Below are 21,061 nucleotides of genomic sequence, written 5' to 3'. Positions count from 1 at the left end.
CCATGTGTAACTCCGCACTGCTTTATCTTGGCCAGGTCAAGATAATGTAAGTGAGAACTTGTTCTCAACTAGCCTACCTGGTTAAATAAAGATAAAATAAAATAAATAAACATCAAAACTATTTAAAAAAAACATATGGAATCATGTAGTATGCAAAAAAGTGTTAAACAAATCAAAATATATTTGAGATTTGAGATTCTTCAAAGTAGCCATCCTTCGCCTTGACAGATTTGTACACTCTTGGCATTTTCTCAACCAGCTTCATGAGGAATGCTCTTCCAACACTCTTGAAGGAGTTCCCACATATTCTTAGCACTTGTTGGCTGCTTTTCCTTCACTCTGCGGTCCAACTCATCCCAAACCATCTCAATTGGGTTGAGGTCGGGTGATTGTGAAGGCCAGATCATCTGATGCAGCACTCCATCACTTTCCTTCTTGGTTAAATAGCCCTTACACAGCCTGGAGGTGTGTTGGGTCATTGTCCTGTTGAAAAACAAATGATAGTCTCACTAAGCGCAAATCAGATGGCATGGCGTATTGCTGCAGAATGCTGTGGTAGCCATGCTGGTTAAGTGTGCCTTGAATTCTAAATAAATCACAGACAGCATCATCAGCAAAGCACCCCCATACCATCACACCTCCTCCTCCTCCATGCTTCACGGTGGGAACCAGACATTCGGAGATCATCCGTTCCCCTACTCTACGTCTTACAAAGACATGGCGATTGGAACCAAAAATGTCAAATTTGGACTCATCAGACCAAAGGACAGATTTCCACCAGTCTAATGTTAATTGCTCGTGTTTCTTGGCCCAAGCAAGTATTTTCTTTTTATTGGTGTCCTTTAGTAGTAGTTTCTTTGCAGCAATTTGACCATGAAGGCCTTATTCATGCAGTCTCCTCTGAGTTGTTGATGTTGAGATGTCTGTTACTTGCACTCTGTGAAGCATTTACTTGGGCTGCAATCTGAGGTGCTGTTAACTGTATGGAACTTGTCCTCTGCAGCAGAGGTAACTCTGGGTCTTAATTTCTTGTGGCGGTCCTCATTAGAGCCAGTTTCATCATAGCACTTGATGGTTTTTGCAACTGTAATTGAAGAAACTTTCAACGTTCTTGAAATATCCCGCATTGACTGACCTTCATGTCTTAAAATAATGATGGACTGTCGTTTCTCTTTGCTTATTTTAGCTGTTCTTGCCATAACATGGACTTGGTCTTTTACCAAATAGGGCTATCTTCTGTATACCTTGTCACAACACAACTGATTGGCTCAAACACATTAAGAAGGAAAGAAATCCCACAAATCAGCTATTAACAAGGCAGTCCTGTTAATTGAAATGCATTCCAGGTGACTACCTCATGAAGCTGGTTGAGAGAATGCAACGCTGACATCAAGCAAAGGGTGGCTACTTGAAGAATCTCAAATAAAATATATTTTGATTTGTTTAACACTTTTATTTGGATACTACATAATTCCATGTGTTTTTTTGTTGTAGAAAATAGTAGAAAAAATAGACAAATCCTGGAATGAGTAGGTGTGTTAACTTTTGACTGGTACTGTGTGTGTATATATATATATATATATATATATATATATATATATATATATGTGTGTGTGTATGTATATATATATTTTTGTATATATATATACACACACATAGGACAGATCTGAGGGCACATGCCCCTGTGCCCCCTATGGGTGTAAAATCCATCTAATGTTATGGTTTGTCTGGGCCATCAATATTCGACTTTTCACTAGCTAATGTGCTAAACCTTAAAATTCAATGCAGAGAATAAGCCGAGGAGGACCTACCTCATTAAAATCAATCAAATGTTTTTAGTACCTTCCTGAGAGAAAGAGGGTGGTTAAAAAGGGGGAGAAGACATCTTCACAGCTATTTTGATATTTAATGAATACTGATCTTACCATTTCCCCGTTCCTCATTCTTTTTTAACAGCTGATCAAGCAGATCCCTGTAAGTTCTTGGCATGCAACGACTTCTCTCGCTGTGTGGTGAACCGCTGGTCTCGGGAGGCCGAGTGTCTGTGTGACCCGGGCTACATTACATTGGACGGTTTGCCCTGTCAGAGTATCTGTGTCCTGCAGCCTGACTACTGCCAAAACGGGGGTCAGTGTGAGATAGTGCCTGGGCATGGAGCCACTTGCAGGTACCTTAGCATAACCACCTCCAAATAAAGTAAACATTGTGCCATGATTCTGGATATCCAGATTTCTATTAAGCCATTCATTGTTACTAAGACGTATGAATTATAATATCCATTGCCATCACTTGTTGTTTCTCTCACCTGTTACAGTTCAACTTGATGTTGTTCTCTTTGTTGATGTTGTCTACTTAAAGTGTTGAGGAAAGCAACACATGACATTCTAATTCCACATGCAACACACGCGCACAAACACACACTTTCATGAACTGTAGTGTTCATAATGTGCTCTAACCCAGTGTCTTTGACCTCTTTAGATGTCCTGTAGGTAATGTCTGGCACTTTAACGGGGAGCGCTGCACTGAGCTGGTGGCCGTGCCAGTAGACCCCTTCCTTTTCATAAGCTGCTTTGTGGGCTTCCTGTTCTTTGTTTATGCCGTGATAGCTCTCATGATATTCATGTACACACAATGTAGACGGACCAGAGAGACAGTGACTTTGGCGTAAGCAAAAGTATTTTCTTCACTGTGTTGATTTGTACGGTAATTATATGTATTTATATGTATTCTTCTTTCAACACTTACTATATACATTCTAGTAAGAGATAACGTCCCCATTTTGCTTTTAGAGCTGAGAGCTGCACTGGTACTGTAGAATTAATACTAGTGGACTTGAGGTTTTCGGAACAGAGTGACTTTCTCTCGATGTTATAAGTTCCCAGCTTGCAGTCACAGACTTCCAGTGTCGTGCTGACTCTCTGGAACCTAGAGAGAAAATGTCTCCATAATGACATTTTTCGCTTAACATCATTTTGATTATACTCAATTAAACAAATCAAAATATATTTTATATTTGAGATAATTCAAAAATTATACAAATCAAAATATATTTTAGATTTGAGATTCTTCAAAGTAGCCATCCTTCGCCTTGATGACAGATTTGTACACTCTTGGCATTTTCTCAACCAGCTTCATGAGGAATGCTTTTCCAACACTCTTGAAGGAGTTCCCACATATTCTTAGCACTTGTTGGCTGCTTTTCCTTCACTCTGCGGTCCAACTCATCCCAAACATCTCAATTTAAGTGGTGGTGATTTCTAAAGATGTCCATGTTACCTCTGTAGCTGAGAGGACTCAGCTACAGAGGTAACATGGACATCTTTAGAAATCAGCTACAGAGGTAACATGGACATCTTTAGAAATCACCACCACTTAAATCTGGGTTCTTATTAAAAAAAACATCTTCAAAAGGTAATCATTATGCCTTTTATATGCTTAAAGATTAATTTCTGTATGGGCCAACTAAATATGTTTCGCTTCAGTAAAGACCATGTGACAAGAATCTGAAACGTCCAAATCTCCTTCACTAACTATACATACACTATACTAACTACACTAACACTTAACTAATCCCACTACAGCAGTGGTATTCATAGTCGGGGTCGCGGGGGAGCTGCATTGGGGTCGTCAAAATTACTATACATATATTTTTAGGAACAGAAATTAAGAGAACAGATTATTGTATGGGACAATATACAAACGTTTGAGAAAGCCAATTGAAAAAATAGATATATAGACAAAAAAAAATCATAATTTTGATAGATGAAAATGCAATGAATTGAAGGTCATTTGTTATTTAAGGTTGTGTCATTAGATTTGGGGTTGGGCGGGGTCATGAGAATTTCTTGGGGAAAAATGGGGTCCCCGCTGAAAATATTTCAATACCACTGCCCTCCAGTATATGTAAATACAGCAACAAAGTGTTCAAGCAAAGGTTAAAGTGTCAGTGGCTTTAGTTCCCTCTCTGATCCGGTTAGTTCCATGTGTAATTATGCGAGCATTGGGGGGCTTCACCCCACCAGGAACCAGTCAACACACCCACACAGACTTGCCATCTCCTATTAACACAGAGTGTGCGCATCCCAAATGGCATCCTATTCCCTATGTAGTGCATTACAATTGACCAGGGCCCATAGGGCAGGGACAAAATAGTGCCCTGCTGTGTATATAGGGAATAGGGTGCCATTTGGCACACAAACAGACCCTAACACAGTAATCCAGCCCCTAGACCAGACAGCACCACAAACAGTCAGAAATAACAACCGTCTATGAAAATCTAAAGGTTAATACATTATCTAGCTTTCTCAGTCTATGAAAATCTAAAGGTTAATACATTATCTAGCTTTCTCAGTCTATGAAAACTCAAAGGTTAATACCATACAGGGTGCTGCTGACATTATCTAGGTTTCAGTAATCTTATTGTAAATAGTTTAAGATTTCTCAGGTAAATTTGTCCCAGGGAAATCTATTCCAGTAAACAATGTAGGTCTACAATCGCGTAAGATTATAAAATAGTTGAAATATCCGACTATTGGTTAGTTAATGTCAGTCCATTGGTCTGTGAGCAAAGTGGAGGAAAAGTAGTTTTTGCCAAAAAAGGATACTGCATCTGCACCATAGTTAACTCAGTGTCCTTCCATTGTGACAATCTCACAGGTCTCTACAGTGACCTAACGACTGTCTTCTTTACAGAAAAACCTCTTGTCGTGCTTCACCCCATGTGATTTTTGCCCCTTGGGATAATATATAGTTGCAATTGTTTTCTTGTTCGCTCATTTGTTTGTTATTTTTGTCTCAATATCCCTTTTCGTGTTTTTTTGTTGTTGTTGGTAGATACCCAGACAAGTCTTCCCGGCATGACAAGTTAATAAAATAGAGGGTTGAATGACATCAACACTACGTATTGGGGTAAGGACTTGTTCGATTATTTGCTTTTTAAAATCTTTATTTTACCTTAATTTCTGACCCAGTCATGCCACATTATCGAAACAAGAAAGCAAATCACACCATGACATCATATAATTATCATTCAAATAAATTGGTTCATGATCTTTCCACTAGTTTACGGGTGGCGCTCAAATTGGTTTAGAGCCAAGTGTATTTCCACAAGACTGTAAGCCACAGACAGACACACCTCACACAAACAAACCAAAGCTCCCAAAGGAAACGCTTAGTCCATGTTATTCACCTCTTGATGGAGGAGAGACGGATTGGCAAGCCCGTTGTTGCTTTCCAAATGCAGGCTTTGTCATTAGTCTAGCCTTCTTTGACCCTCTTTCCGGGTCAGTCATTTTGCTGTTGAGGAACTAGGTCAAATGTAATTAATTAAGGGTTAAATTTAAACAAACAGAATATAGCATGGCTGACTTTCATTCCAAAGATCATACAATATAAAGTATCAGACTTGGGTTTCTACACTATACCAGTTTAATGAATGCTTGGCAAAGTGGAACTACCTTAGCCTGCATACACTGTACACTCCCTTTGGCAAATACGAACAAAGGTAACACTGGCATCTGTGTTTCTCCTCTGTTTTAGACATGGCGACTGCAGAAGACAGCGTTTGGATCACTGCAGAAGACAGCGTTTGGATCACTGCAGAAGCAACACAGGACCGTTTATAAAGGATATTTAATAGCTGATGCAGTTAACAGACTGTTGTGACTGCAGAAAGACATTGATCTGCGGTCTTCTGATTGACAGGCAGACACAACCCCTTCATCTCAGCTTTCCAAAGCCTGTGTTTCACCTGAAAGGATACTCCCCAAACTGTGAACGACAAACATATGTGATCATTTCGCTGCATTTATCAAGTTGCAAAGGCACCCCAGGACAGCAAACTGCTTTTATACATAATGTGCTGACAATGTAGTAGCACATTTTTTTTATATGTAAAATGCCAGAAGAAAAGTGATGTTTTCCTCATAATGAGGTATGTATGTTGCAATGGAGTATAGTTAATATCACATACTGTACACCTGTATCATATTGTCTGTCTCTGTAATGCTGTATTGGTGTTGTGTAATATTGATCATTATTATTGATAATTGTATAAAGTCCATCTCTGTTTCCTCAAACATCTGTTCTGTACACATCAGGGAAATGAACTACTCACTGTCTTCAATAGGGATTTTTTAACAGTCAGCATTTCCTAATAGAACTGTGTGCATTTTTGCTGCTGTACCATTACCATGTTGAGGAACAGAGTGATGTCAAACACAAGGGGCAAAAGCAGTTGAGTGAAGCATGAAATGCGTTTATTTCAGTTAGAGATCAGCATTGGAAAAGGCAGTATCTGAGGAATGATTGCTATGCGTGTTGTGAGATAGAGCATATGGAAGCCAGTCATTTGTTGTACATTACAAGCGATATTAAAGGAGACCCCACAGTACAGTAGTAAACTCTGCTGTTTAAGTTAGAAATACATACTTCGGTCTAAACTGAAGACATGAGCATGAGTGGATAGATTTCAAACAACCACAACGTCGCCTTTCGCTTGTGCAGAGCATCCAAGGGAATGAGAAAACTCAAGACTAACAGCCTTACCTGAAGAGAGTAGTTCTAGTCTCACAAGATTGTCATGTACTGTGTGTTTGAGACCGTCTGTCCTCCTTGTAGTGTTGCGTGTGTAAATTATTGCTTCATCATTTGTTTATTTTTTAAGAAACATGTGTCATGTGACCAAACCCTTTATAGCAGGGGTGTTAAACTCATTCCATGGAGGGCTAAGTGTCTGCAGGTTTTTGTTTTTTCCTTTCAATTAAGACCTACAGTAGACAACTAGGTGAAGGGAGGTCCTTACTAATTAGTGACCTTAATTAATTAATAAAATACGAGGGTGGAGCAAAAACCCGCAGACCCATGGCCCTCTGTTGAATGAGTTTGACACATGCTTTAGTGTATCTTAGAGTAGAAATATTTATTTAGAAAATAAATGTGTACATTCCTGTGTAGAAACATTAGACTCTCTATCATACACGTAGAACATTCTGTATGTATGTGTCTATTGGAATATCTAGCAGAGGGAAGAATAGCTGACTATATTGTATATGAGCTTGAATGAAGTTGGGGTCAAGAAGACATCAACACGATTTCACTATTCAGTTTTTGTCCCATACACACATTTGGTCCGACAGTATGATTTGATATCGTAGAGTATCTCAAGATTTGTATTATTCACTTCTCATAATTAAGTTTGATCTATACATTATTTTTATTTTTGTTTAAATATTTGGAATAGACATTGTTTCAAGTGGAGAACATGAAACAATGCATTTCAATTTCAACCATGTGGCTTTAGAAATGAATGGTTGGGGAATGTGTAAAGGAAATATTTCTTTACCTTTCATTAGCAAACCTAAATCACACATATGAAGAATAAAACAAACAGCTCCTAACCAAACAGTAAGGACTGAAGGAACAAATCAACAAACCCATATTACATTCAGTCTGAAAGCCAGAGGTAAAAAAAATTATTACAGTATTATCAAATATTATAATTAGAAATGAATGTGAATTTATGTGCAGTTACTAAAAAATATCCTTAGAGAAGAACCTGACGCTCAAGTATAACTGCCTCACATGAGAAAACAGAGGTGCAACCTAGCCCATTTCTACCCCAACCTAGCCCATTTCTACCCCTCTCTTGTGCAAGTATTGTCCTATAATAACTACATGAAAATAAACAGCAAGTATCGGTTTGAGTGAAATGATCAACAAGCTGTTAAGACTGCAGAGACAAAATGTTGACTTCAGTTTAAATCACAAAGACATAATATTAAACATCAACAATTTAATACTCTTAAAACTTATTTGGAGGCAGCTTTGAAACACTTCCTACTTTCAGCAAATTACCCTGTTAAAGTAGTTTTAATAAGGCCTCGTAGTTAAAGTAGCAGGAATATTAAAAAGAAAACATCCACATTTGCTCGAGAAACAAAACTAGATGTAATAATTAGTCACTGTCTGATTCCTCTGCATAGGTTCACTGCAAATTCCCCCGCACCCACCAAGAAATAATACATCAAGACAATTGAAAGCAGCTAAGACCAACAACATGAACAAAAGAAAAAAGACAATTAACAAAAAGTGGTTAACTTATGACTTGCCCCCAGTCAAAACATGGTACAGTAGGCTTGAATACCCACTGTGTTAGGTACAGTAGCTTAGTGCATTCTTCCCTTTGCTGTAGTGAGAGAAAGGCCCGTGGTTTAAGACAGGGTGCTTTAGCTCCAGGGTGAAGTTTCCCAGAGTACAGATCAAGGATCCGCTTCCCCTCCCCCAATCCTAACCTTAACCTTTAGGTGGGGAAAATGCTAAACTGACCCATGATCAGCGACTAGGGGCAAATTCACCCTACACCCTTACTTGAGGAGGGTCTGCAGCATGGCTGTGGCATAGGTGGGGCGGGCCTGTCGTTTCTCGATGGCTCTCCGGAGGTACTGGATGCCCCCGCAGCGCTCCCAGATCTCCTCAAACTGCCGGGGCAGGATCTCAGCTCCCCTCTTCCTCGTCAAGCCTGTTTCCTCCAGGCTCAGCTCACACATCTCCATGTCGTCTTTCCCTAGAGACACAGACCGCAAAACAATAGAGCATTGTGCCTGTGAGGCAGTAAGACTATAAATCGTACAGATAAATGAGCGTGCACACGCACACGAGAGAGAGAGAAGATCGCTTATAATATGAGTTCTGTGTCACTGACTGACCTGCCACCAGCAGGATGGGCTGCTTGTCCGGGTGCAGCTCCATCTGCCTGGCGATCCAGGGCCCGTCAAAGTGGGCGTACCACCAGCCCTTCTTTTTGTTCTGGGGGTCCTTGTACTGGTCCCCGGGCCGGATGAAGGGGATGCGGAAGTAGCGCTGCTGCCTGTTCATGGCCACCTCATGTTGCCTGGCTGGGATGGGCGGGGCTGAGTTCGCCTGGGCTGTTGGGGGAGGGGCTAGTTAGACTAATGATGCTTGTTGATTGGAATGGGAAGGAACAATAGCCTAACCAATAGGGATGGGGTAGAAACAGGAACCAATATGAATGGTAACATAAACCAATAGACTAGGAAGTAACAGGAACCAAAAGGAATGCAGGGAGTGTGATGTTGCTCGAGCTAGGGAGGAGGGGTCAGCACTAGATCACAGAGCTACTGATCAAAGGGGGAGTAAATGAGAGCGACAAGCAGCATGTCAGGTGATGGTTAAAGAGTTTGAATGCTCGTATCAAAACAAAGAGCATAGATTTGCATATTCTCCACAAAGTGGAGCGTAAATAAATGAGGGATAGTGATTGAAGGGGGTGGATGGGTGGGAGGCTCTATGGATAAAAGGACCAGAGAAAGAGAGTGGTAGAGTAGCCTCAGCCCTGTTGACAGGCGTGGTACAGCAGTGGTTCTCAACCCCAGTCCTCTGGTACCTCTCAACAGCACAAATTCTTGTTGTACCTCAGACAAAAAAACACCTATTTCCACTCATTGAGGGCTTGATGATTAGTTGACAAGTTGAATCATGTGCGCTTGTCCGAGGCCACAACAAAAATCTGTGCTGTTGGTGGTACTGGAGGACTGGAGTATGGATACAGTACAGTATGGATACAGTAAAGTATCTTTGTGCAAGGAGGAGCACTGCCAGAGCCCTGCAAAATGACCTCCAGCAGGCCACAAATGTGCATGTGTCTGCTCAAACGCGTAGAAACAGACTCCATGAGGGTGGTATGAGGGCCCGACGTCCACAGGTGGGGTTGTGCTTACAGCCCAACACCGTGCAGGACGTTTGCATTTGCCAGAGAACACCAAGATTGGCAAATTCGCCACTGGCGCCCTGTGCTCTTCACAGATGGAAAGCAGGTTCACCTGGCACATGAGCACATGTGACAGACGTGACAGGTCTGGAGACGCTGTGGAGAACGTTCTGCTGCCTGCAACATCCTCCAGCATGACCGGTTTGGCGGTGGGTCAGTCATGGTGTGGGGTGGCATTTCTTTGTGGGGCCGCACAGCCCTCCATGTGCTCGCCAGAGGTAGCCTGACTGCCATTAGGTACCGAGATGAGATCCTCAGACCCCTTGTGAGACCATATGCTGACACATGCACATTTGTAGCCTGCTGGAGGTCATTTTGCCTGGCCGCCCACCCATTCCCAACACCTTTCAGAGTCCCTCCCTCGTTTTTGTCCAGAGAGAAAGCTGAAACCGAGAGTGACCGATATAATTTCTTTGTGGCATTTGTTCCAGTGACATACTGTATATATAATCTATAGGGCCCTCAAACTCCAATCTGGACCTCGAAGCCAGTTCCATTGCTTCTTCTCATTCTTCCCCTCTAATCAGGGATTGATTTAGACCTGGGACACCAGGTGGGTGCAATTCATTATCAGGTAGAACAGAAAACCATCAGGCTCCGGACCTCGTAGGGCAGGGGTTCCCAAACTCGGTCCTTGGGTTTTTTGCACTAGCACTACACAGCTGATTAAAATAATGAACTCATCTTCAAGCTTTAATAATGTCAATCAGCTGTGTAATGTTAGGGCAAAATCCAAAACGTGCACCCCTTGCGGTGCCGAGGACTTAGTTTGGGAAACGCTGGGGTCTCTTAAAAATAATTATGAAGTTGAAATAAACTATAAGATGGTGCAAAAGTCATGTAAGGAAAATATATAGAGAATGAATAACATTAGAGAGTACCCCTGCTCTGGGGTGTCCAATCAAATTGCATATTTTGGACCAATGGGTAAATAATCTGTTAATTGTATAGATACTCCTCTGAGAAGGCCAATGGTTCAAACTTCATGTCAAAAGTTCTTGGAGTTTTTACCCTTGTCGGATGGTCAACATTAGGGTGACTAAATCAATGGAGGCCAGAGAAAATAAGTGGTAATAAAAAATAAAATAAATAAAAGAAAAATCAGGAAAATAGCATTGCGTCAGCTAGGCTGGATGCTGTGAGAGAATTAAGGCAAACTGACAGGCTCAACGTTGAACTCGTCATATTCCTTCTCGAATCAGGAGAACATAAAACAATACAAAGGTAAGATAGATTTTGAGACATGACATGTAGTATTTTCATATTTTAGTGTATGGTTTTCATATTAATGCGAAATTCCTGTTCTTTTTAGAAGATTTCTCACAAAAACAAGCGTACCACTGTGAAATGTCAACGGAGAACGGAGCAAACCACAAGCTTTTCAAAGCAATTTACATTCAATTCAGTTCCTGTCACGTTAATTTGGCTTTTGTTACCCGTGGAAACAACTTTGCAGACCACCACAATATGTAAAATCCACAAAAGTCGCTGTCGCAGCCTTATTCTAAAATGGATTAAGTCGTCGTCGTCCCCCCCCCCCCCATCAATCTACGCACAATACCCCATAATGACAAAGCAAAAACTGTGTTTTGGACATTTTTGCGAATGTACACTACCGTTCAAAAGTCTGGGGTCACTTAGAAACGAGAAAAAAACTCGTTTTTTTGTCCATTAAAATCAAATCAAATTGATCAGAAATACAGTGTAGACATTGTTAATGTTGTAAATGACTATTGTAGCTGGAAATGGCAGATTTTTAATGGAATATCTACATAGGCGTACAGAGGCCCATTATCAATTATGTTAGCACAGCTGAAAACTATTGTGCTGATTAAAGAAGCAATAAAACGGACCTTCTTTAGTCTAGTTGTGTATCTGGAGCATCAGCATTTGTGGGTTCGACTACAGGCTCAAAATGGCCAGAAACAAAGAACTTTCTTCTGAAACTCGTCAGTCTTATTCTTGTTCAGAGAAATTAAGGCTGTTCCATGCGAGAAATTGCCAAGAAACTGAAGATCTCATACAACGCTGTGTACTACTCCCTTCACAGAACAGCACAAACTGGCTCTAACCAGAATAGAAAGAGGAGTGGGAGGCCCCGGTGCACAACTGAGCAAGAGGACAAGTACATTAGAGTGTCTAGTTTGAGAAACAAATGCCTCGCAAGTCCTCAACTGGCAGCTTCATTAAATAGTATCCGCAAAACACCAGTCTCAACGTCAACAGTGAAGAGGCGACTCCGGGATGCTGGCCTTCTAGGCAGAGTTCCTCTGTCCAGCGTCTGTGTTCTTTTGCCCACCTTAATCTTTTCTTTTTATTGGCCAGTCTGAGATATGTATTTTTCTTTGCAACTCTGCCTAGAAGGCCAGCATCCCGGGGTCACCTCAGCAGGTTGACGTGTTATGCTGTCACACTCCAATAAACACGACGAGACAGAGAACCGCAGTGTCTCAAATGGCACCCTATTCTCTATGGGCCCCGGTCAAAAGTAGTGCACTATCTAACATGCTTACTAGACCGGGCGCAACATGCGCATGTTGATTTTGTCCACCCACACCAGACGCGATCAGGACACGCAGGTTGAAATATCAAAACAAACTCTGAACTATATTAATTTGGGGACAGGCCGAAAAGCATTAACTTCTTTGGGATAGGGGGGCGCTGTTTTCACTTTGTAAAAAATCGTTCCCAAATTAAACTGCCTCGTACTCAATTCTTGCTCGTACAATATGCATATTATTATTACTATTGGATAGAAAACACTCTCAAGTTTCTAAAACCGTTTGAATTATATCTGTGAGTAAAACAGAACTCATTTTGCAGCAAACTTCCTGTTAGGAAGTGAAAAATCTGAAGTCGAGGCTCTGTTCCAGGGCCTTCCTATTCATTTGCTTGAAATCTATGGATCTACATGCACTTCATACGCCTTCCACTAGATGTCAAGAGGCAGTGAGAGGTGGAATGGGGTGTCTAGCTTGATCTGAGGTCGAACAAGAGCTCTTGGAATGACGTGACCACTATTTCCTTTGTTCAGCAAGGCGCGGGAAGGAACCCTGGATTGCGTTCTGAAAAGCTTTCGTTATAGACGGCTAATACATCCGGCTTTGATTTTATTTGATAAATGTGATAATATCATCGTAAAGTATGTTTTTTCAATATAGTTTTATCAGATTATTGAAAGTTTAATCGGGAGTTTTGGCHMTTTCCGTTCTCTGCGTTTGGTGAWGATGGACAGCTTCGTGCCACTTGMCTAGCTTTGGTTGCTAATTCGACAGGAGAAAAGGACATTCTAAAACCAAACAACGATTGTTCTGGACAAAGGACCCCTTGTACAAGATTCTGATGGAAGCTCAGCAAAAGTAGGAACCATTTATGATGTTATTTCGTATTTCTGTTGAAAATGTTTAGTAATATTTTCCGCCCTGATTTTGGGCGCTGTCTCGCTATAACGTAAGCTGTATGTCGTACTAAAGTTATTTTTTAAAATATAACACAGCGGTTGCATTAAGAACTAGTGTATCTTTCATTTGCTGTCCAACATGTATTTTTTAGTAAAGTTTATGATAAGTTATTTGGTCAGATTAGGTGAGTGTCAGAAATTTATCCGGACATTCTGGGAAAAAGTTGCTACGTTTTCACAATGTATAACCACGGATTTCAGCTCAAATATGCACATTTTCGAACAAACCATATATGTATTGTGTAATATGATGTTATAGGACTGTCATCTGATGAAGATTGTGAAGGTTAGTGAATAAATGTATATCTTTTGCTGTTTTTTCGCTATCGCTACCTTTGCGTTGAATGAATGCGGTTGTGTGGTTGGCTATTGTAGTAAGCTAATATAATGCTATATTGTGTTTTCGCTGTAAAACACTTAAAAAATCTGAAATATTGGCTGGATTCACAAGATGTTTGTCTTTCATTTGCTGTACACCATGTATTTTTCATAAATGTTTTATGATGAGTATTTAGGTATTTCACGTTGGTCTCTGTAATTGTTCTAGCTGCTTCGGTGCTATTTGTGATTGTAGCTGCAATGTAAAACTATGATTTATACCTGAAATATGCAAATTTTTTGAACAAAACATAGATTTATTGTATAACATGTTATAAGACTGTCATCTGATGAAGTTGTTTCTTGGTTAGTGACTAATTCTATCTCTATTTGGTCGGTTTTGTGCAAGCTACCTGTGCTGTGAAAGAAATGTCTGTGCTTTTTTGTATTTGGTGGTGAGCTAACATAAATATACGTGGTGTTTTCGCTGTAAAACATTTTAAAATATCGGACATGTTGGCTGGATTCACAAGATGTTTATCTTTCATTTGCTMTATTGGACTTGTTAATGTGTGAAAGTTAAATATTTCTAAAAATATTTTTTGAATTTCGCGCGCTGCCTTTTCAGTGGAATGTGGGGGGCTAGACAGGTTAAACATTTATGACCATTTTGCTAGCTAGCTTGCTGTTGCTAGCCAATTCATCCTGGGATATAAACATTGGGTTGTTATTATTACCTGAAACGCACAAGGTCCTCTACTCCGACAATTAATCCACAGACAAAAGGGTAAACAGGCCTCCTGAGTGGCACAGTGGTCTAAGGCACTACATTGCAGTGCTAGCTGTGTCACAAGAGATCCTGGTTCGAGTCCAGGCTCTGTCGCAGCCGGCAGTGACCGGGAGACCCATGGGGCGGCGCACAATTGGCCCAGCTTCAAAGAATGGCAGGTGCACTTAGTTGACAACCTCTTAATAACCTTCTTCTGTCCCAGGAATAAAATAACATGCAATCTAAAGACGATTCATTTTTTAGAAAGAAACCAGTTGCTCTATGATTCCTTACGCCATCACCAAGGTTGCATACCAAATGGCACCCTATTTCCTATATAGTGCACTACTGTTGACCAGAGCCTTATGGGTCCTGGTAAAAAGTAGTGCACTACAAGGAAAGGGTGCATCCCAAAACAGAAAGTAAACCCCTTCCACACAGGGTAGTGAGTACCACACCCCTCCGTTTCCCGATGGTTAATAGATGGGTTAGGGGCTGAGGTTAGTGATGCTGCTACATCATGGAGAACCACTTACGTGCTTGTCTCACACGAGGTGCGAGATCTGAAAGTAAACATGCCAGGTTACACTTACAAACATCACATGTAGTATGACACAGGTATGAAACAAACAACATGCAAGACAAGATCATGGAATGACAAATGGATTTCCTATAAATACATTTTTGAGCCTATCACATCATCATAGATGTTAGGGGAAGAAGAAACCATAATATATAATGACAGAGTCATTACCACATCTTTACATGTGTTTACGGTAGCCAGGACCGGCCTAAATTGTTGACACCATAGGCATGGAAGAACGGGGAGAGTCATTCCACTGTGTATGGTCATTCACAAGCAAAATCATTAGATTGTAGGCTATATTATGCTAGGACCCTGAAAATATGAGCTCTCCTCAGCCTCTGGCTTGTTATTGTGTCAGAGAGCAGGTAGAGGTATAGCTGGTACTGTGCTGTGTATGCCCACTAAGTGAGAGGTGGGGGCTGGGCATAGCTACAGACCCTATAATTATACATGATGATTCTGTATGTAATTCTATGGGGGCTGGGTATGTGGTCCAATCAGTAGTCTAACAGACTAAAATAAAGTGTGTCTGCACTCTGTCACACAGGGGGGAAAATAGCTCTTTGTCGTCATGGTGACTGCTCATGGAAATGAAGCAGAACCAGGAGCAAGACAGCACAGGTTTCTATGGAGAACAATGAGAAGAGGTCAGGCTGGAGGAAGAGAGTAGCCACCACCAGGATGTTTCCCAAATGGCACCCTATTCACTAGTATCAGTACTATATTAGAATATTCAATAGGGGGCTAAAGCTCTGACCGAGTCTCTTTGGGTCGGCCTCCTCTAGGGTATTGGGAGCAGAATAAAAATGGATGTTTTCCGAATCACGTCTATCAAAGCATTGAAAAAGACACCTACAGTGATGTTGTACTGTATAACACTGCCTGAAATATCTCCTGCGGGTTGGGGTTCCCTTACCATAGTCGGTGACTGATTTGGGGGCCCTCTGCTCTGTGATGCCGGGGTTGTTGCCACGCTTCTTGTTCTTTGACTTCCAGGCGTGGTAGACCTTCAGCCGGCGGTGGAACTCCTCTCGGCAGGCAGCCAGCAACTCAATGTCTGCAGGTGGAGCGAGAGAGAAAAAAAGAGAGGGAATGGGAGAGAGGCGAGAAAAAGAAAAGGGAGAGAGAGAAGAAAGGGAGGGAGAAATATGAGAGCAGGTACTGAAGTAAACCAGCCAACTAGAACCACCCATGTGACAGACGGACGGGCGGACTGCCAACAGACGGACGGGCGGACTGCCAACAGACGGACGGGCGGACTGCCAACAGACGGACGGGCGGACTTGCAACAGACGGTCGGGCGGACTGCCAACAGAACGGTCCGGACGGACTGCCAACAGACCGGTCGGACGGACTGCCAAACAGACGGTCGGACGGACTGCCAACAGACGGACGGCGGACTGCAACAGACGGTCGGACGGACTGCCCAACAGACGGACGGGCGGACTGCAACAGACGGTCGGGCGGACTGCAACAGACGGTCGGACGGACTGCAAACAGACGTCGGACGGACTCCAACAGACGGTCGGACGGACTGCAACAGACGGGCGGACGGACTGCCAACAGACGGCGGACGGACTGCCAACAGACGGGCGGACGGACTGCCAACAGACGGGCGGACGGACTGCCAACAGACGGACGGGCGGACTGCCAACAGAACGGACGGGCGGACTGCCAACAGACGGACGGGCGGACTGCCAACAGACGGACGGCGGACTGGCCAACAGACGGACGGGCGACTGCCAACAGAACGGCTGCCAACAGACGACGGGCGGACTGCCAACAGACGGACGGACTGCAACAAGGACGGACGGACTGCCCAACAGACGGACGGACTGCCAACAAGACGGACTGCCGAACAGACGGTCGGACGGACTGCAACAGACGGATGCCAACAGACGGTCGGACGGACTGCCAACAGAACGGGCTGCCAACAGACGGACGGCGGACTGCCAACAGACGGTCGGGCGGACTGCCAACAGACGTCGGGCGGACTGCCAACAGACGGTCGGGCGGACTGCCCAACAGACGGTCGGTGCGGACTGCCAACAGACGGACGGGACTGCCAAACAGACGGACGGGCGGACTGCCAACAGACGGACGGACGGACTGCCAACAGACGGCGGACTGCCAACAGACGGTCCGGACGGCCAACAGACGGGGGTCGGACGGACTGCCAACAGACGGTCGGACGGACTGCCAACAGACGGTCGGACGGACTGCCAACAGACGGACGGTCGGACTGCCAACAGACGGCGGTCGGACGCACAGACGCGGTCGGACTGCCACAGACGGACGGTCGGACTGCCAAACAGACGGACGGTCGGACTGGCCAACAGACGGACGGTCGGACTGCCAACAGACGACGGCGGACTGCCAACAGACGGACGGATCGGACTGCCAACAGACGGACGGGCGGACTGCCAACAAGACGGGCTGAACAGACAGACGGGCGGACTGCAAACAGACGGACGGACTGCCACAGACGGACGGACTGCCAACAGACCGGACGGACTGCGCAACAGACGGACTGCCAACAGTCCGACGGTCGACTGCCAACAGAAGGTCGGACGTACGGACGGACTGCCAAACAGACGGACGGACTGAGAACAGACGGACCAACAGACAGACGGACGGACTGCCACCAGCCAGATGGACGGACTGCCACAGCCAGACGGACGGACTGCCAAAGCAGACGACTAGACGGAATTCGGCCAGCAGGACATGACGGAAGGGACCGGACTGCCAGCAGACAGACGGACGGACGCTGCCAGCAGACAGACGGACGGACGGACGGACCTGCCAGCAGACAGACCGGACGGAACGGAAACTGCCAGCAGAAGATGACGGAAACGGCGGACTGCCAAGCAGACAACAACGATACGACGACTGCCAGCAGACAGACGGAGACGGACTGCCAAGCAGACAAGACGACGGACGGACGCCCAGCAACAGACGGAACGGATCAGGACTGCAGCAGACGGACGTCGACTGCCAAACAGACGGACGGTCGGGACTGCCACCACGGACGGCGGACTGCAAACAGACGGACGGTCGGACTGCCAACAGACGGACGTCCGGACTGCCAACAGACGACGGGCGACTGCCCCAACCGACGGACGCTGGGCGGACTGCCAAAGAGAGGTCGGACGTACGGACGGACTGCCAACAGCGGAGGACGGACTGAGAACAGACATGGAACCAACAGAACGACTGGACGGACCTGCCAGCAACAGCCAGATGGACGGATGTGCCACAACAGCCAAGAAGACGGACGGACTGCCAGCAGAAACAACGGACGGACGGCCACAGACCAGACGAGACGGACTGAGCATGATGACGACGATGCCAGCAGACAGACGACGGACGGACTGACCCCAGCAGACAGACGGACGGACACCTGCTGAGCGGGTACGGACTGCCAGCAGACAGACGGACGGACGGACTGCCAGAGACAGCGGAACGGACGGACTGCCAAGCAGACAGACGGACGGACGGACTGCCAGCAGACAAGACGGACGACGGGAGGAACTGCCAAGCAGAACAGACGACTGGCCTACAAGTGTGCATCTTAGAGATCCAGGACTCAGACGAGACGGAACGGAAGATCCGCAGACGCGGTGACTCACAAACGAGTGACGACAGACATGAGATCCGGAACTGGCCACAAGAACAGACGGACGGTCCGGACCTGCCAACAGATACGGGAGACGGTCGGACTGCCAAACAGGACGGAACGTGCGGACTGCCAACAGACGGGACGGGGCCGGACTGGCCACAAGAACGGGGACGGGGGCGGATGGCCAACAGGACGGACGGGGCGGACTGCCAACGAAGAACGGTTCGGGCGAGACTTGCCCACAGACGGTCGGAGTGTACTGCCAACAGACAGACGGACGGACTGCCAACAGACAGATGGATGGTGGAAGGACTACATACTAACAACAACATACGAAGATGTTCATTCAATTTAATAACAATTTAAAAGTCATAAAGAAGAAGACGAGACAGCAATTATCAAGCTTTCATTGTCAATCTATGTCCTTCATGAATTCTAAACAATTGCTCGCGAGGATTAAAATGCATTTAAGTTGTCATCAGCTACCGGCTGAAGTCTCGGAGTGAAATATGGTGTGAATTAGATGGTTAATACCTGTTAAGTGCCTTGCTAAAGTTGAGTGCCAAATGAGGCTTCCTACCTCCAGATAAATGAAGTAATTTCACTGTCAAAATGTCTTCCTTGAATGTGCATACTACTTAACATCAGCATGCCTGATCGTGTCGAGGAAAACGGAGATGTTTTATCTTTCAAATACAGATGGTCTGCAGCCCAAGATACCTATTGTTGGGCATATTTGGACACATACGACACATGAGCTTGGGGAGCTGCCAATCCAGTCCTAACGTCCAATGACCTCATTGCCTTACATAGTGCACTAAACGTTTGAACACTGGTACCTATCTGTTCTATCCAAATGATAGAAGAATTTGATCAACATGTAAAACGATGTGAATCAAATTAAGGTGGTATTAATAAAATAAACATAGAGCAAAGTAACAAGCTGTAAAATCATAGCTACTTTTAACCCTAAGCAAAACAGGCTCAGAGTAAACTGACAGTTCAATATTTACATGAGGTTCTGTAAGGCAATATCAAGCAAAATGTCAGAGTCAAGTTTCTTAAATGATTTTTCAACCACATGTTTGGCAATGGCTAACTTTCCTTACCACCAGGATGTTGTTGATGGCGTCCCTACTCGGCGTATTCCCACTTGCTGAGCTCGTACTTCTTTGGTGCCACAGCAGCATCTTGGTAGCCTGAAACCTGTTTTTGGGGGCCTTCCCTTTGGGCAACACAGACCACATCCAGGACGTGGGTTACAACCAAGCACAGTGGGGTTACAACCAGCACAGTGGGGTATCAACCAGCACAGTGGGGTTTACAACAGCAACAGTGGGGTTACAACCAGGACAGTGGGTTACAACCAGGAAATGGGGTTACAACCAGGCACAATGGGGTTACAAAAACCGGACAGTGGGGTTAACAACACCGCAGCAGTGGGGGTTAAACCAGGACAGTGGGGTTACACAGGACAGTGGGGTTACAACAGCACAGTGGGGTTACGACAACCAGCACAGTGGGGTTACAACCAGGACATGGGGTTACAACCAAGGACAGTGGGGTTAGAACCAGCACAGTGGGGGTTAGAAGTCAGCACAGTGGTTAAACGGCATGGGTTACAAGCCAGCTACAGTGGGGTTACAACCAGCACAGTGGGGTTACATACCAGCAACAGTGTGGGTTAACAACCAGCACAGTGGGGTTACAACCAGCACAGGTTACAGGCATGGGTTACAACCGAGCCACAGTGGGGGTACAACCAGCACAGTGGGGTTACAACCAGCACAGTGGGGTTACAACCCAGCACAGTGGGGTTACAACCAAGCACAGCTGGGGTTAACAACCAGCACAGTGGGGTTACAACCTCACAGTGGGGTACAACAAAGAGGCAAGTATATCAGTGACGGCCTCGGGGTGAAGTTTTTCCTGGGTACAAGATTTAGGTGGGTCATAAGCTGAGCGCACAGCCACAAAGCCATTAAACCTAACCATCACTAACACTCTTATTGTTCCTAACACTAACTTAAATTAGGATTAAAAAAGTAAATGTTTTTTAGACAATAAAGACAATTTTTGACTTTGCACTGGCCTATCTAGCAAACCACATCAGTTTGCGCTCCATGCAAAGATTCATGACAATAAACGTCAAAACTGCCAACTATTAGTAGAAAAAAACGCAAAACTGATCTTAAGATCATTTCACCCCTAACTCCACAGAGAGCCAAATTGACAAACGATCCACAAGGAAAGAGATTTCAAAAGGTCATCAATTTGGAGCCAGGCTGATAAGGGGGATAAATGTGGAGGTTGGTCAGCTGCATCTGTACAGAGAAATTCAACAAGCCCAACAGCAGTAACACAACTATTCAAAACCAACTCGGAGCAGTTTCTGTAGCGTGAGGCAGCTTGTTTGGTCATGGAACGCTCCAGATGCTGCATTATTTTTGACCGCCATTGTAAGGGAGGGTCTCCCCAGACATAAGATTAAAGACTTAACTCTCTCTCCAAGGAAACTGGTT

General features: G+C 44.5%; 2 protein-coding genes across 7 annotated transcripts in view; one reads left to right on the top strand and one right to left on the bottom strand.

Moving 5' to 3' along the window:
• Positions 1 to 5,903, top strand: part of LOC111954570 (interphotoreceptor matrix proteoglycan 1-like) — a 33,724-nt gene extending 27,821 nt beyond the window's left edge. The window contains exons 15-17 of one of the 2 annotated variants that reach the window (XM_070435786.1): positions 1,957 to 2,167; positions 4,834 to 4,908; positions 5,557 to 5,903. In XM_070435786.1, the coding sequence (XP_070291887.1) occupies positions 1,957 to 2,167; positions 4,834 to 4,876 (254 nt within the window). In that variant the 3' untranslated portion in view covers positions 4,877 to 4,908; positions 5,557 to 5,903. Of the gene's footprint in view, positions 1 to 1,956; positions 2,168 to 4,833; positions 4,909 to 5,538 lie in introns of both variants that reach the window. The other variant, XM_023974411.2, reaches the window with a different exon arrangement.
• Positions 5,904 to 6,235: 332 nt separating this feature from the next.
• The window catches only part of LOC111954568 (unconventional myosin-VI-like), a 126,620-nt gene continuing 111,794 nt past the window's right edge, over positions 6,236 to 21,061 (bottom strand). For 4 of the 5 annotated variants that reach the window (XM_023974407.1, XM_023974406.1, XM_023974410.3 and 1 more), the window contains 4 exons: positions 15,837 to 15,977; positions 14,871 to 14,897; positions 8,706 to 8,924; positions 6,236 to 8,563 (listed from right to left, as the gene is read on the bottom strand). In XM_023974407.1, coding sequence (XP_023830175.1) covers positions 8,364 to 8,563; positions 8,706 to 8,924; positions 14,871 to 14,897; positions 15,837 to 15,977 — 587 coding nt within the window. In that variant the 3' untranslated portion in view covers positions 6,236 to 8,363. The remainder of the gene's footprint in view (positions 8,564 to 8,705; positions 8,925 to 14,870; positions 14,898 to 15,836; positions 15,978 to 21,061) is intronic. The other variant, XM_023974409.1, reaches the window with a different exon arrangement.

Source organism: Salvelinus sp. IW2-2015, linkage group LG28 (genome assembly GCF_002910315.2).
Source record: "Salvelinus sp. IW2-2015 linkage group LG28, ASM291031v2, whole genome shotgun sequence".
In the NCBI taxonomy this organism is placed as follows: Eukaryota; Metazoa; Chordata; class Actinopteri; order Salmoniformes; family Salmonidae; genus Salvelinus; species Salvelinus sp. IW2-2015.
Note: the sequence above shows the minus strand (reverse complement) of the source record. Positions and strands in the feature narration are given on the sequence as shown.